Raw genomic sequence first — 18682 nt, 5'->3', positions numbered from 1 at the left:
TAATTTCTTTTCATGGATTTTTCCTTTTACTTTTAATTCTCTTCTAATATCTTCGCTACGTCTTTTATCGGTTCTCCTAGCTCCCACGAATTTTCTAAATACCTTAACTCACACACAACAATAAAAAAAACGGGAATACTGAAAGATACAAATGGGAAACTTGTATTGAATACTTATGAAAGATTAAAGAGATAGACAGAATACATCAATGCATTGTTCAAAGACAATAGAACAGAAAAGATGGAAGTAGAAGTAGAAGATGGTATGATTTTAAAAATATTAAAAGAGGAAATTAAAATGGCATTCAAAAACAGCAAAAATGAAAAAACAAATTTCAACGGAAAGTATAAAATGTATACCTAAATGATAAAACCTTAGACATTATGTAGTAGACTTGCTTAACACAGTGTACAAAAAGGCCAAATACTGAAACAATGGTTACTCTTCACCTTTTGTGCCATGCTTAAACCCTAATAGCACAAGGACGTCCAATGGACGTCCATTGGACGTCCTTCACGGACTTTAGGGACGTCCATTGGACGTCCGTTTTCGTCCGAGGAACGTCCTTTATACGTCCTATTTTGGTCCAAATGTCGCGCTACCGAACGTCCATTGGACGTCCATCTAAGGTACGAGGGGACGTATATTGGACCTTAATCGGACGTAATTTGGACCTTGATCGGACGTCCTAGGGGACGTAAATTGGACCTTAATCGGACGTAAATTGGACCTTAATCGGACATAAATTGGACCTTAATCGGACGTAAATTGGACCTTAATCGGACATAAATTGGACCTTAATCGGACGTAAATTGGACCTTAATAGGACGTAAATTGGACCTTAATGGGACGTAAATGGGACCTTAATCGGACGTAAATTGGACCTTAACCGGACGTAAATTGGACTTTAATAGGACGTAAATTGGACCTTAATCGGACGTAAATGGGACCTTAATCGGACGTAAATTGGACCTTAATCGGACGTAAATTGGACCTTAATCGGACGTAAATTGGACCTTAATAGGACGTAAATTGGACCTTAATCGGACGTAAATGGGACCTTAATCGGACGTAAATTGGACCTTAATCGGAAGTAAATTGGACCTTAACCGGACGTTCTAGGGGACGTGAATTGGACCTTAACAGGACGTCCAATTTTGGTCCAAATGCCACGTTGCCAAACGCCCAATGGAGGTCCACTTAACATCCGAAGGGACGTTCGGTGGACGTCAATTGGGCCTTCATAGGACGTCCCAGTTTGGTCCAATGTCTTGCTGCCGAACATCCATCTAATGTCGTGGGAAATAAAAAATATATTTTTTAAGGAACTTATATTACATCTTATATTAAATTACAATTATTGGATATTACATTATTTACATTAAATTACAATACACTTCTCCAAGAAATTAACGCACCACCTTAAATATGGGGTATTTTTGATGTCTCGTATTTCCTAAACCTGTTGTTTCATCTAAGTGATTTTTTTATAATATTATAGCCTAGGCTATAGGTTACCTCCTTAAGCTTGTCATGCACAGGGAGCTATGCTGTAATATATGTACATTATATCATATCGCTCTCTATAGTAATGAGTGAGCCTGCAGACAGAAAACAAATGGTTCCATATGTGCAGGCTCACTCATTACTATAGAGTGCGATGTGATATAATATATATTACAGTATAGCTCCCCGTGCATGACAAGCATAAGGAGGTACTTAACCTATAGCCTAGGGCCTAGGCTAGAATATTATAAAAAAATCACTTAGATGCAACAACAGGTTTAGGAAATTCGAGACATCAAAAATGCCCAATTTTTAAGGTGGTGCGTAATCGGCTGTATATACAGGGTGTAACAAAAATACACGTCATAAATTAAATCACATATTCTGGGACCAAAAATAGTTTGAATGAACCTAACTTACCTTAGTACAAATATGCACATAAAAAAAGTTACAGCCCTTTGAAATTACAAAATGAAAATCGATTTTTTCGATTATATCGAAAACTATTAGCGATTTTTTATTGAAAATGGACGTGGCAGTATTATGGCAGGAATATCTTAAAGAAAAATTATGGTGAAATTTGTGCACCCCATAAAAATTTTATGGGGGTTTTGATCCCTTAGATCCTCCCAAACTTTTGTGTATGTTCCAATTCAATTTTATTATTGTGGTACCATTGGTTAAATTCAATATTTTTGTTTCTTAGTATTTTTCAGATAAGGCAGTTTTTATCGAGTTGCAACTTCTTTTTTAACATGTCTACATAAAAATTTTATGGGGGTTTTGTTCCTTTAAACCCCACAAATGTTTGTGTACGTTCCAATTAAACTATTACTGAGGTACCATTAGTTAAACAGAATGTTTTTAAAACTTTTTTGCCTCTTTGTATTTTTTCGATAAGGCACATTTTATCGAGATCTGGCTTCTTTTTTAATATGGTTCAAAATATCCCTAAAAATGTAAAGCATAAATAAGTCTGCATATTATTACCAAGTCTCCATAATTGTACTTAACCATATACAAATATGTGGTGGATTTGACAAATATTCAAAATATTTCGATAAAAATTGACTTTTCGAAAAAGCAATAAGAGGCAAAAAAGTTTTTAAAACGTTGTGTTTAAATGGTACTACAATAATAATTAAATTGAAACGTGCACAAAAGTTCGGGGGGGTTTAAAGGAACAAAACCCCCATACAATTTTTATGGGGTGTCCAAATTTTACTATAGTTTTTTCGTAAGATACTGCTGCCATAATAATGCCACATGTCCATTTTCAATAAAAAATTTCTAATAGTTTTCGATATATTGGAAAAAATCACTTCATCTTGTAACTTCAAATGAGTGATAAAGGCACAGAGACTTAGATGGCGAGGTCACATTGAAAGGATGCCAAACACGAGGACTCCAAAAATGGTACTAAACTACACTACAGCTTCAAGAAAGAGAAGAGGAAGGCCGAAAAATAGATGGAAGCAAGAGGTCGAAAAAGATTTGGAAAGAATGGTGCTACAGGGTCAGAAAAGAAAAATGAATAACAGGAAGGAATGGAGAAAAATCACATATCAAGCCAGAGAAGATCTCAGTACATACAGAAACGTGAAAATGAAGAAAAAAAACAAACTTTTCAAGCCATGGGCCTCTAAGACCCTTGGTGCTATTATATATATATATATAACTTCAAAGGGCTGTAACTTTTCTTGTGTGCACATTTGTACTAAGGTAAGTTAGGTCCAATCAAACTATTTTTGGTCCCAGAATATGTGATTAAATTTATGACCTGTATTTTTGTTACACCCTGTATATATCTACATACTTCGTCTAATTTACTAACTGTTGCGCGTCATCCGCGTCGTAGCCTGTAAGGTCGCATGACACCAACACGAAATATTTAGGCGGTAGGTGTGTTCTTTTTTAGAATCACTTTGCTGAGTACACTGGAATTATAGCCACTAGACATATTTTATTATATACGCGTAGAAATAATATTTGAAGATTTCTATTAATGTTAACCTAAAGAAATACACAATAATATGTTTCATTTAATTTGTATAAATGGATTATAAAGCGTTTTTATGAAGCAGATTTGTTCGGATCACACTGTAACTGTAATCGAACGAAGGTGACATTTTAGAATAAATTGGTAACATTTATTTGACAGTTACGGTGATGACACTTCATATTTGTTTATATTCTTTACTATAAGTATCTGTTTTATTTATTATATTTACTGTTTTTATTATTTACTTTACTATAAAAAGATCCTCTACTATAAAAATATAAATTTCACCTAATTTTATAACGACTTGGAATAATCGAGGTATCTGACAACTTTTTTAGTTGTTGTAGACATACTTATACAAAGAAACCTACCGGCTTTTTGCCAAGAGTTCGGAGCCGTTTTTTAATTATTAACAATGCAGTGCAAAAACTCTTGCACTGCAAATCTTAAAAGATTATAACTTAATTCTTGTTCTCTATTTCTTAAGTTTTTACTTATTTACATTGAATATTAATTTGTTTTGTTGTATAATCCACGTTTACAATAATTATGTGACATATTTGATTTAAAATTGATTCAGGATCTTTTTATACTTTGGCAACTATGTCAACTTAGATCTCTGGCGTAGATAATGACGTGCAACAGTAAGTAAATTAGATGGACTGTAGGTTATATTTGGTTCTTGGGACATCAAAGTATATTTTTTAGACATTCTTAGTCACTGATGTGACATACCTCCGATTTGTTTTTTCATGAGTTTTGTAAGAGAGACTAAAAACTTTTTTTATAGTCACCTCCTGTTTTCATATATTTTTTGACATGTTTTGTAGTAAATTCAACTATCTATTTACTACAAAACATGTCAAAATTTACATGTGAAAGCAGATGATCCTAAAAATGGTTTTTCGTCTCCTACAAAATTCATGAAAAAGCAGATAGGAGAATTATTGTACATTACAATTCTCTGATGTTTGGGGAAAAGGGCTTAAGTCAGAATTGCACATCGATAATGTTTTGATGATTTCTACAGTACTGTAGTAGATTCTACTGTACATACAGTTTACATCTACAACAGTTTTTTTCTGGTCCAGAAATCATCAAAACATTATCAATGTGCAATTCTGACTTAAGTCCTTTTTGCCAAACATAAAAAAACAATCTGGTCATAACTGACCAATGAGCAATTTTAATTTAACCTAAATTACTACTGTTTCTTAAAATGAAGAGCTTACCCCATAGCGTCTCTTATCTAATCTAACAAGATCGTGCACTATTCTAACATACACAGGCACAGCACACAAGCACTATGCTCCGTTTTTCACTATCACCTATCACTCAAACTAGTTCAAAAGGATTTGTCCTCTTCAATCTTCTAGTTTGCCCAGTAGTATCGAGGAGCTGGATTTCCTCGATATTCTTGAACTTATGAAGTTGATGCTCCTGACCCTGCTATCTTCTTGATAATTGTTGATAAAGTAATAACTTATTATGCATGGACAATGTGGACTTTCTTCCAACTAGCCAATACACTTTTTATATCTCTCTTTTGCCTTTCATAGCCACAAGGCTATACATTTCCTTCTTGGTTTTTTTTTTGTAGGCCACTTTCAGCTGATTCTAAAAAAAATTAAAATGAACGGTAATTTTTCTATTCTTTACAATTAAAAATCAAAAGAAATAGGTACCTATTTACAGGTAATAATATGCATGTATAAATGATTCGTTTCATAAAGAATAAAGAAAATTGAAAACGGATTTTATAATACTTACAAAATTGTTTAAACAAGAGATCTAGCCAGAGCCCAGAGCAAAAACTAGCAGACAGTACAGCAAAAAAGCCACTAATTTCCATTTCCCACACCCCCTTATCGATGCATTTTTTTCCAATCAAAATTTTTACTTTACTAAATTTTTAGGTTATCGGTTGTTATGAAAATGAAATGTGATGACCAATGACCGCGAGACGCTACATATACTCGCGCGGCAAATTTGAAAATGAACGCAAATTGAACAGTACAATAAATGGCCTCTCTTAAAATCTTGTAATGGAAAATTTTACCCCTCCAGGAAGACATTGTACTATGTTCATAGAATATCTTGTGTCTTGTGGTAACTTTCCACCCATAATTTAATCAGATAGATGTTCACGGAATAGAACAGTAGTACCTACATTCCTGGAATGTTTTGTGTTGTTAGGATTAAACTTTTATTTTATTTATTCTTGAATATTTCCTATTGTTAAACATTGTAACCAATAATTTACAAATAAGATTTTCATTACATTACATAAAATCAAAAACATTTTTTGGATATTAAACTATATAGTTTGTTTATAATTGTAATAATTGTATATACAATTTTGAATTAAGATTTAATCTTTTCGATTTAAACTACAGTAAAACCTGTGTTACCGGCCCCCTGCAAACACCGGCCACCTGTACTAACGGTCAGTTTAAAAATTCCCCAAACCAATTACAGTAAAACCTGTCAGTAACGGCCACTAAAAATGAAAAAGCTATTGGCCGATGTAGAAAGGTGACCGGTATTGCCAGTTTTTGTAGTCTAGATATAATTGGTTTGGGGAATATTTAAACTGGCCGTTAGTACAGGTGGCCGATTTTATATATCAGGTGGCCAGTAACACAAGTTTTACTGTATATCTAGACTACAAAAACTGGCAATAACGGCCACCTTTCTATATCGGCCAATAGTTCTTTCATTTTAGTGGCCGTTACTGACAGGTTTGACTGTATTTCACTAAAGTAAAGTTAACGCGTAAGTTAATATTTTATTGAATTATTTTGCTATTTGATCCCGTAATTGGTATAATGTGTCCAATATAATATATAAGCGTTCATAAAACGTCCGTATTTCGTCCAGTATGGACGTCCAAAGGACGTTCAACGTCGGACGTCCAAAGGACGTCCATATTTATTCCGTCCGAAGGACGTCCAACGTCGGACGTCCAAAGGACGTCCATATTTATTCCTTCCGAAGGACGTCCAAAATGGGACGTCCAAAGGACGTCCGTTTATAGTCCATGGACGTAAGGACCAAAAATGGACCTATTTTGGACGTCCAAAGGACGTCGTGTGCTATTAGGGAAAATACAAACGCTAAAGACTGGGACATCTTGGATATTAGCGCACCCTAATATGTCTGTGTAGGTATTGGCATTGGATCCGACCGTCACATGTAACACCGTTGCCGTATCCTCTATTTTTTCATACTATCACGTTACAATTTTTTGTGATATTATATTTGTGTGTGAAATGTATCATTTTTGTGTATTTTAGGTATGTTCTAATATGTTATGTATATATAGGTTTTTACTTGATTATTTTAAATCATTGTGACGTTTAACTTGCTAGAAACCTTGTAATATTGTGTAATGTGTTAAAAGTAAGTAGTTTTGAAACACCAATTAAGTAAAGTTTATTATGTTGTTGTTTTCACCAATTTTGAAAAAATGTGAAAACGTAAACGTTATTATTCTATTATTCTTGTAGGTACATTTAACATTGATTGAAATTATGAAAGAAATATATAGAAAACAGCATGTCAACACTGTGACACACAAACATAAAAATTCAGCCACATTCAGCTGTGCGTCCTAGGGTGCTTTAATATCCAAGATGTCCAAAGATTGCAGTGAATACAGAACAATATAGTCATGTTCTCAAATTATTCTTGAATTTAATGTGGTCGTATAAATAAAAAAACTGGAAGAAGGAATGGATGATAGTCAGTCTGGATTCAGAAGAGGACTAGAAACCAAAAAAGCATTATTTGCTTTTAATGTTATGGCCCAAAGATGCATGAATAAGAATGCGGATGTACATGTTTGTTACATTAATGAAAAAAACATTTGACAGAGTAAGACATTATTAAAATTAGTTGAAATTCGAAAGAAAAAAACATAGCGAGTGGGAAAAGATGGCGGCGCGTGATACAACCACGTTAACGACTGAGTTAAATAAATTTAAAAAAAAATTAACTAATCGACATAATTGTGACGTTAAAAGTACCAGTGAATGTTGCAAATCCACAAGTGCTTACCTATATAAATAAAATTAGTGAATTTATTAACAGCAAGAGCGACAATAAATCTTATGATTTGGTAGATAACATAACCTGTTCTCACTGTGACACATTATCAGACAGGACCATTACCATTAAAAAGGAACTTGACGCTGTAAGTAAACTTACATATCATCTAGAAAAAAGGTGCCAAGAACAAGAAGATCTAATTTTTCTCCTAAAACAATTAAAAGAGAATTCAGATTCACCAAAGATACATACAACGCCATCTACTAGTACTATTGCGAACTCCAAAACACATTATAAGACTAATTTAAATATTGCCGAAAAAAAGAAAGAAGAACACAAACAAAACTTTATGGGCAGAGCAGCAAAAAGTAAACTGGTAATTACTCAGAAAAAACCTGACCTAAATAAACAAGGGAATTCCCAAACAATAACAAAAACAGATGTTTCGAAAGGACTGCTTTTTGAACAAAACGGATTAAAAATGGATCAGTTCATTAATTTAGTAGAGGACGAAAAACTTACTAACGATGAAATACCTATAAATGAAGCAGAAAATGATCAAGAATGGAAAACTATTAGGCCTAGGCGACATCAGTTTAACGGACGAAGAAAAATTATAGTAGGTAGCAATAGAAATAGCGATGAGGTTAAGGGTGTTCCAAAAATTTCAACTCTACATGTTACAAGAATTAATAAAGAAACTACAACTGACTCTCTAACCCAGTTAATTAAAGTGAATTTTCCTGAAGCAACATGTGAAATGATTCAATCGAAACATCCAACAATTTACTCATCGTTCAAAGTAAATATATGTTCAGGGAACTTCAACAAGGCCATGAATCCCGAAGTTTGGCCTCACAGAGCTGTAAGCCGTTTTTTTTACCACAAGAAAAAACAGACAGAAGAAGCTTAGTTTTTGATCCAGATATTACATTATTAAATATCCCAAGTGTTAGTCAGAAGACTGGTTTTAAATTGGATAAGTTAGAAATATTCAATTCTCCTAATTTTGACACAGTTGGTAAAAATGCTTCAACTATCAATCAAAAAAGTTTTGGCTTACTTCATCAAAATATACAATGTGTATCAACAAGCATTGAAAAACTAGAGTTCTTCCTGCAGTGCGAAGGTCTACATAATGTATATGTCTGTTTAACTGAGCACTGGAAATCTAAAGAACAACTAGAACTACACCATATAAATGGATTTTCTCTGGCTTCATCTTTCTGCCGTGACCAAGGGGAACATGGAGGGTCTTCAATCTATGTGAAAGAGGGTGTGGTTTGGAAGGAACGTTCTAATATATGTTCTCAATCTGAGAAATATAATTTTGAAGTGAGTGCTTTGGAAATAGACTATTGCCTTTTAATTGTGTTGTGTTGTGTATTTATCTACCTGGACGTGGCTCTATTGATGTTTTTATGTCAAAACTGGATCTAATACTTGATGTACTAGTCTCCGAAGGTAAGGCTATAATATTAACAGGTGACTTTAATATATATTTCAAATCAAATTCACTAAGTAAGCAGAACTTGGTAAATGTTTTAGATTCTTATGGCTTAACCGTAACTGTGAATGATTATACAAGAGTAATTGCAACTAGTAAAACTCAAATTGATTATATTGCTACAAACATAAATCACCAACAAAAAACAATGGTTGTGGAAGGTTTTATCTCTGATCATCGTGCGCAATTGTTCCAATGTAGCATTAACACAGACAATGATGCCTATATATTCATCCGTTCATATAGTGAAAGGAACATAAATCGTTTTGTTCAAACCCTTGAGTCAACAAATTGGTCAGAGTTATTTAATACAATTTCTGCTGAGGATAAATCATTAGCTTTTTTAAATACTATCCAAAATTACTTTCGGTCCCATTTTCCACTACTTAAATGTAAACCTAAAAAAATGTACAAGTTCGAATTGGTTTACGCAGGATCTGTACAATTTAAGGGATCAGCTAAAACTTTTAGAAACGATCTGTCAGCAAAATAGTAATCTTAGGCCAGTCCTTCATTTAGCAAAGACAGAATATTCAATTAAATTAAAAGCAGCAAAAAGTAGTCACTTCATGAGACAGTTAAACGAATCATCAAATAAAATGAAATGTATTTGGCATTTAGTAAACTTAACAGTCGGGAAACAAAACAACTCAAAAGTACCTAGTGATAATAATAATAATTTAGCAGACAAATTTAACCACCATTTTGTTGAAAAGCATCATCATCAAAAAACCGTAATAGTTGTTCTATGTTTTTATATCCAACTAACCCACAGCAAATAACTAGTATAGACGGAAGTGTTAAATCCAAACACAGTTGTGGTTTTGATCAGATTTCCCCTAAGTTATTAAAACAATGCATTCACGCTCTGGCAGATCCACTGACGAATATTTGTAATGCCTCTTTTTAACAAGGAATATTTCCTAGTATGTTTAAACTATCTATTGTAATCCCTTTATTCAAAAGTGGTGATAAAGATGACCTTAACAACTACCGTCCCATAAGTCTCTTATCTGTGTTTTCAAAGATAATTGAAACTCTGGTTTATACTAGAATAAACGCATTCCTAAAAAAGCATAGTGTCTTGCATAATTTTCAACATGGTTTTACATCTTCTAAGTCTACAACTAATACAGCTCTTGCAAATTTCGTCAGCTTAGTGTTGGATGCTTTGGACAGACGAGAGAAGGCATGTGGTTTATTTCTCGATTTGTCCAAGGCTTTTGATACTTTGGATCATAATTTGTTGCTAACAAAACTTGAGAGGATTGGTATTCGTGGTGTAGTTCTAAAATGGTTTACTTCCTACCTAGAAAATAGAAGACAAAAAGTAAAGATAACATCTAATGGACTTGTAAACGAATCAAACACATTAAATATCCATTATGGTGTCCCTCAGGGTAGTGTATTGGGTCCTCTACTTTTTATATTATATATTAATGATATAGCTTTGGTAACTAATTCACTGAGTGGAGTTAACATCATCAGTTATGCGGATGATACCAACATTCTAGTCACAGCAACATCCGATCAAAATTTGCAAAATAAAACTACACAGATACTATCCACCATCAACAGTTATTTCTTATCCAACAAACTAGTTTTAAATGAAGAGAAATCAAAGTATATGATTTGCACGTCAAATAATTTATTAAACCATCAAGCCACTATACAAGCAGCAATAGATAAAACAGACTGCACGAAGTTGCTGGGGGTCCTGTTAGACAGTAATTTTAAATGGTCAAACCACATTTCTAATTTGAAATCCAGATTAAGTAGCGCATGTTATGCATTGAGAATTCTTTCACGTCTCTTTAATACATCAATATTAAAAACAGTATACTTTGCCTATTTTTACTCAATAGCCAAATATGGCATTGAAGTCTGGGGTTGTACCTCTGAATTAGAGCAGATATTCGTACTTCAGAAAAGAGCTATTAGGATAATTTATAAAATGAAATTTAGAGATTCTTGTAGAGGCATCTTTAGACAAAACAATATTCTTACTATTCCTGGTCTGTACATATTTTCGTGTATAATGTATTTACATTGCAAAATTTATGAATTCAATAAATTTCAATTGAACCATTTTTATTCAACAAGATCCAGAGACAATCACTTTATGCTTCCACAACATCGTTCTGTTTTGTTGGAAGGTAGCACACATTATGCAGTCATAAGTCTCTTTAACAAATTGCCAATAGATATACGAATGAATTTACATCAGCCAAACTTTCGGAGGTGTGTGAGGATCAATACATTTGTGAGATAGAGCCATATTCTAAAAATAACTTTTAAGTATGTTTTGTCATATGTATTAATTTATATACTTTTGTATGTCTGTAACTTTGACTTGTCTCATACATGTACTTTGTACAATGTCGCATGTGATGAATAAATTTGACTTGACTTGACTTGACTAGCAAGGTTGAGAAACTGTTTTCTTGTGGCATGTTTAATTTAGTATTATGTTTATAAAGGATTGATCCATAAACAAAAAACATAGACAAAAGGGACTTACGAATAATAAAAAATCTTTACTGGAATCAAAGAGCAAAAATTGTACCCGTGTTGATCTGCCCCCCCCCCCCACTTGCAAAAATTAAAAAAACAAATAGCGCTGATTTATAAGCTATTAATGAGCTCTTATATTCCGCAAATTAAAAATTTTGAGGTCGTTACCCTGGGCAGGAATTTAATATTTTAGTGGGGGGAGGCTGAGTCAACCCCCCCCCCCTACTTAAAAATAGGGATATTGAATTAATCTTTGCGTCAGAATTACGAGCTATTTATGAGTCTCGAAGTGACATAGTTTCGATTTTTGAGCTCATCCCCTTCACCCCCAAACAAGCCTTTAATTGATTTAACTTAAGAGAAAAATGCTGAGAAAAATTAAAATACGTCGTATCGCGGATATAATTTGTATAGCTTATATATTCTAAGAATAAACTTTTAAATTACGTGCATTTCGATTATTGAGCTACAACCCCTTCGCAAGAAAACCACCCCATCTTCCCGGCTTAAGAGAGAGTTGTACTTAAAATGATTTAAATTCATTATTTGGCGACTACATATCGTTTAATAGAGCCCCAAAATACGAGCATTTAGATCATTAAATTGCAATTTCTTTTGTATATTTCTTGTCACTGATGGTAAAAATCAACTATTACCTTTAATTTCGGTGAACCTTCATCAATTTTCACGAAAATTGGTGAGTGAGTAGAGGATACCTCAAGAAATAAAGGTGACATGTTGCACCTTGCGCTTTTACCCTGAGGGTGGATACCACCCCTTCTCGGGGTTGAAAATTATTTTATTAAAAATAACTTCAAAAATCGATCGAAGGGCAATACGGAATATATGGAGTTACGTATAGGAAATTCGTTCAACGTACCAAGACGACGGGAGTTTTAGGGTTGCGGAAAATGGTCGGGATATACTTAAACTCACCTCTTATACCTCGTTGTTGTTTATTATTCCCGATCAACGCTCCGAGATTAATAATCCAACCAGGCTTTTCGTGCCGTCTTTTATACCGTTCGAGACGCTATAAAAACACGTTTTGCTTAATTCATTGGGGTACTCTAGAAGATAAAATTATGCTATCATCACAATATTCTCGGGCGACTCACAAACACTCGGGCCAGAGGCCCGATCTTGATGCCTATAATCTATTATTGTCCACGATTTGCTTATCTACTTTGTGATAAATACAGGGTGTTTGGTAAAGAATGGGCCATAGCTTAACCTTAGATTCCTGAGCTTAACATAGGTCCATTTAAGCTAATTTACCTTAGTACGAAAGATGATAATAACCGAAATACAGGTGTCAAAGCTAAACTTTTATTTTATTTATTCTTGAATATTTCCTGACAGGCACGAGATAACAACACAAAATTTAGCAAGCGGGGGTTTTTTGGGTTGAGAAATCTAAATTTGCTACCAAAAATGACGTATTACCCAATTTCTTATCTCTCACTGGACATACTTTTTGAATCAAACCTTCTATTCTCTTAATATTTTTACTTAAAAAAGGTATACTACATTCACCTCGCTAAAGTCAACTGTTTTCGAGATAAACGCATTTTAATTCTGGGAAAATGGAAAAATGCTGGGAATTTGCTCGTGAGCTTCATCAGATGTTCATAGATTTTAAACAAGCATTTGATAGAGTATGCAGGGCTAGACTGTGGACAGCGATGCAGGAACTTGACTTTCCAAAAAAACAGTCAGGTTGATACGGATGTGTATGGAACAGTTACGATGTAAGGTGAGAGTTGGACAACAATACTCGGAGACATTTGAAATAAACAATGCACTAAAACAGGAAGATGCACTTTCACCACAACTCTTCAATTTAGATCTGAAGCACATAATCAGAAGTGCAAGAATCGAAAAACCCAATACAATATTTCATCGTGAAGGACCAAACTTACTACTGGCATTTGCAGACGATATCGATCTAATATGTAACACACGATTAAGGATGAAGGAGACTTTCGTGAGGTTCGAGAAGGAAGGAGAGAATATGGGGCTCCAAATCAACGAAAACAAGACGAAGTACATGTATATGAGCCGCAATAATCCAAGCAGAGACAGAATTGGTCAGAACATCGCCATCGATGACTTTAACTTTGAGCGCGTTAAAGAATTCAAGTATCTTGGAACAACAATAACTGAAGACAATAACGGATCACAAGAAATAAACAACACGATACCATCCGGCAACAGATGTCTTTTTGCCCTCCAAAACCTTATAAAATCAAAAAAACTAACAAGACGTACGAAGATACAAGTCTATAAAACAATCATACGACCCATTGTGATGTATGGAAGCGAAACGTGGACGATAACAAAGGCAAACGAAGAGAGACTACTTGTTTGGGAAAGAAGAATCCTAAGGAAGATCTTTGGTCCTGTGCTGGATGAAGCATCAGGACAATATAGGATAAGAACTAACAAAGAACTCGAAGAACTTTACCCAGACGCCAACATCATAAAAGAAATAAAGTGAGGAAGACTCCAATGGGCGGGACACCTCAGAAGACATTCTGACCAAAGAATAGTAAGACTGGTGTGGGAGGAAGTCCCAACTGGAAGGAGAGCACGCGGACGCCCTCGACTCCGGTGGCGAGACAATATAACAGGAGACCTAAGCGCGATGGGCGTGGAAAATTGGATGGAGGTTGCTCAAGACAGAAAACAGTGGAGGCGTGTTGTCGAGTCGGCTAAAACCCACGAAGGGTTGTAACGCCACGAGTAAGTAAGCATTTTAATTCTGCGGTGCAACATAATTTTTTGCATGTCATTGTACTTACCCCCGAAAATAAAAGCTTGAAACCATAATAATTGTGCAAGTTCTCATATTTATGCCATTGCATCGTAAATCACATTTAAGGGAATTTGCGATACATTTTTGGAAATTATTATGGTTTTAAGTTTATTTTTGGTGTTACTACCATGATATTATGCAAAAAATTATGTTGTATCGAAGTTTAAACTGCGTTTATCTCTAAAACGGTTGAGTTTGGCGGGAAGAATGTAGTATAGCTTTTTTAAGTAGAAATAGTAAGAGAATAAAAGTTTTGATTTAAAAAATATGTAGAGTAGGGGATAAAAAAATTGAACGTATTAAATGAGCGCTGAAAGACGAATGTGGCGCCCTCTGGGTTATACATCATTTTTGGTGACGAATTTAGATTTCCCGCCCCAAAAAACTACCGCTTGCCAAATTTCGTGTTGTTATCCCGTGCCTGTCAGAAAATATTCAAGAATAAATAAAATAAAAGTTTAACTTTGACACCCTGTATTTCGGTTATTATCAACTTTCATACTAAGGTAAGTTACCTTAAATCGACCTATTTTAAGCTCAGGAATCTAAAGTTACGGTATGGCCCATTCTTTACCAAACACCATGTGTTTGATATTCCAAACAATATGATATTCCAAGTAACTTTATTCTCAGAAAGTGTATTCCAATCGTTAGTACTGTATAGGCCTGTATCCCGCGTGCCATAAAAAATTTGATTGGTAGCAAGCTGAAAATTTGTTAATAGCTTAACGGTGTCTAGTCGGACAAACTTTGATGTACGGAAACACTGGAACAGGGGAAGTTTTAATTGTGGAACAGTTTAAAAATTTGGAACGTCAAATTACGAAAATGTTTCATGCATTTTGTCGGACAGAACATCCAATTGATTTGTTACCAATTGATTTCTAACCAACATGATTCCTGTCATTTGATATGTTCTTCGTCTTCCACTCATTAAAATTCCCAGTTGGTGCTGATTTTTGCATGAGAGTTTAATGAAATGGTAACAAATCAATTGGAAGTTCTGTCCGACAAAATACATGGAACCTTTTCGTAGTCTGACGTTCCAAATTTTTAACCTGTTCCACAATTAGAACTTCCCCTGTTCCAGTGTTCCCATACATCAAAGTTTGTCCGACTAGACACAACAACAAATTTTCAGCTTGCTATTAATCAACTTTTTTTGGTACGCGGGATCCAGGTCTAGTACCGCCCAACTCTTGTTTTCATAAATTTGTTTTGCATTGTAGTTTTGCACAATCAACCCCGGAATGTAATACTGTGCCTTCTTGAAGTCGCTAGAATTGCCTCCAAATTTGGTATCGAACCTCCGGGACTGGTCCAATTAGAAAAACAGATTGCCGAAGAAGAAAGGGATTCATTCGATTCCAGATTAAGTTCTTTACTCACTTGGCAATTCCCTAGTATTACAGTACGTATATAAATGTTATTCAGTGAAAGAAAAATATTTGATATATTTTAATATGGTATACAGAGTGTTTTAAAAATATTTTTTTACAGAGTCCTTCTCCAAATTACTCCAAAATGAAGCAGAGTCATTCAGCCGGGGCAATATCTTCAGTTCTCGACAGATGGAACACTCACCACGTTGTGCTGGTAGAACAAACCAACGCACTCAATTCATTGCCAGTAGTTAATACAAGTGGAGCAAGCGATGGAGTTCCTAGTGATAATACTGAAGATGAAGAGTGGTCACGAGGTTTGTACATTATAATATACGAACCAATTAAAAGAACGTTACATTACTGAAAACTTAAAACAAGATAAATGTAATATCGTCGTCATTCTTTTCACCAGCTTCAGGTGTCATTTTCTACAGAATGTAGCCACCTAGTTCTTGGTCTACTCTACCTCGTCGACACTTTCGGTATAGTATTATTGCTAATGTACTCTCTTTACACATTATTCTTCCGACATACGCTCCAGATACATGCTCCAACGTTCTCATTCTAACGTTCTCTAATCGTATAAACAATTAATTCTTTTTTTTTATGGTGTCTAGCCGTTCCGGATGTTGGCGATCATCATGGCTATCCCAACTTTGCTTGCTGCTCTTCGAAATAGTTCGGTTGTAGATGTATTAAACCACTTTCTCAGGATTTGAAGCCAAGATATTCATCTTCCCCTGATCCGCTATTTTCAAATACATTGCCCTCAAGAATCAGTTGCGACAAGCCATATCTCTGTTGATTGGCCAAGATATTCTAATGTACACTATTTTATTGTGTTAATAATCTCGCATTCTTTGCCCATTCTACGGAGGACCTCAACATTAGTCATACGATCCTCCCAGAAATTCTTCAAATGCCCAGAAATGTAAAGCGTCAAAAGTAAATCGTTACGAACGCTGATCTTGCTGATCTTGCTTTTTCTATGCGTTATTTATTTCAGTAGTTGGTTGCTTATGCTGGTACCAAGATATACGTAGCTCTCCACCATGTTAATTGGTTGTTGGTTGACCAAAAGCCGTGTAGGAAATTATTTCGCTCTTACTGACTACCAAGTCAAAAAAAAAAGAGGAATTGGTCGAAACAAATATTCATGGCTCCGAAACCTTCGTCAATGGACTGGCTTATCACCAGATCAATTGTTACATGCCGCACAAGATCGAGAACGATATCGGCAAATTGTTATGGAAGCTACCCACGCCTAAAAATTTGGGCACGGTACTTAAAGAAGAAGAAGACTACCAAGTACTTTGTTTTTTTTTTCATATTGAGATCAAATCCATGTTCTGTACTTATATCTGATATAAGTGACATTATTCTTTGCAAACCATCTAAGCCTAAGCTATCTGCAAAAACTACTGCGTTGTCGGCATATATAAGGTTGTTTAGACTCACTCCGTTGAACAATACGCATTCCTGTAGTTCTCCCAGTGCTTAGTGCTCGAAGATATATTCAGAATACATATTAAATGACACCGGAGAGAGAATGCATTCTTGTGTCACTCCTCTGTGCATGGAGACTCCCTCTCTCAACTGGTCATCTACTTTAATGTCGGCAGTTTTGTTGCAATATAAGTTAATTGTTTCAAGACGATTATGGCAATTAGTTATAGACAATTAATTGAAAGGTAGCAATTCCTCTGTTCAAGTCTCACAATATTCAAGTCCTTTGCATGTTCCTGACCGAGATAAATTTAGGCTGGCGCTGAGAACGATCCTAGTTGTTATTGTTTTTGTTCATTGTTAGCTTGCCAAGAATAAATAGCTCCGTTCGCGACTCCAAAGAAACTCCACCCCAACAGATCTGTCGTCAAGTTATCTTGTATCAATATTTTGTTCTATGTATTTTGAGATTAAATTTTGTCAACACTCCACAAAAAAAAACAAATATTTTGAAAACAAAATAAGATATATAGGAGTAATCAAAATGTTCCTTTTAAAAGATACGCAGGCTGCATATTTCTATTTCTTAGTATGTTCAACTGTTTTTTAGGTAGTGGTGAAGATCCAGACCTGGACGTGACCCCACCAATGAGACCATCTTCGGGGGATAGCGGAGGTGCCAACACACCAAGTCCAACACCAACGAATGAACTGGACAGGAAAGTACAGCTCGCTGCTAGACTTATGCAGAAAAACTGCAATTGTTCTAGTGGCAGATGCGAAAAGTTGAAAATCCGAAAAGTGGGCGAAGGAAAATATAATATTGCTGGCAAAAACGTATTTGTTAGGGTGAGTATATTAAATTGGAAAATTTTCTTTCAAATTTGTAATAAATGAAAAATTATATACGAAAAATTAATCTATTTTATACGATATTTATATAAGTAATTGGCTGGAATTTTATTCTCCACTATGTTAAAAAGATACCGTCGATAATCAAAATAATAAATAATACAGTAGCATAAAAAGACTACCACTACGAGGTACTTAAAGGAAATAAAATAAAATTGCAGGGAACGTCGTTATAAAACTACAAAAAATTCAAAAAAGTACTAGATGACAATAAAGTAAAACGACACGCATATACATTAGAAGAAAATAAAAAATTCAGATTGATACTACGTCACCTGCACCATATCATTAATCATAATTAAAATAAGAACTGCATTCTAGGAAAAAGGACACATGGTGCAGAGTATAAACAGCACATACTTAAAAAACCAGCAAAGCTCTCCAAGAAATCTTTTCTGCGTTGATCTTGAAAAGAAGGGAAACCATAATAAGACATTTAATATCACCTTACTGATAAATGCAGTAATGAAAATTCGAAGAACCCAAGAAAATGTCCCAAACTGGTACAATGCATGAGATGTTGCTGCTATGGATACACTAAA

The 18682-nt window shown here is 34.6% G+C and overlaps 1 protein-coding gene across 1 annotated transcript in view; it reads left to right on the top strand.

Annotated features, from left to right (window-relative positions):
* The window catches only part of LOC114344544 (growth arrest-specific protein 2-like), a 389075-nt gene that overhangs the window by 328668 nt on the left and 41725 nt on the right, over positions 1 to 18682 (top strand). Inside the window, exons 5-7 of the mRNA XM_050647073.1 lie at positions 15627 to 15808; positions 15898 to 16096; positions 17839 to 18077. Of these exons, the coding sequence (XP_050503030.1) occupies positions 15627 to 15808; positions 15898 to 16096; positions 17839 to 18077 (620 nt within the window). The remainder of the gene's footprint in view (positions 1 to 15626; positions 15809 to 15897; positions 16097 to 17838; positions 18078 to 18682) is intronic.

The sequence above is a fragment of the Diabrotica virgifera genome, chromosome 3 (assembly GCF_917563875.1).
Source record: "Diabrotica virgifera virgifera chromosome 3, PGI_DIABVI_V3a".
Taxonomy (NCBI): Eukaryota; Metazoa; Arthropoda; class Insecta; order Coleoptera; family Chrysomelidae; genus Diabrotica; species Diabrotica virgifera.
This window is presented reverse-complemented; position numbering and strand designations above follow the sequence as displayed.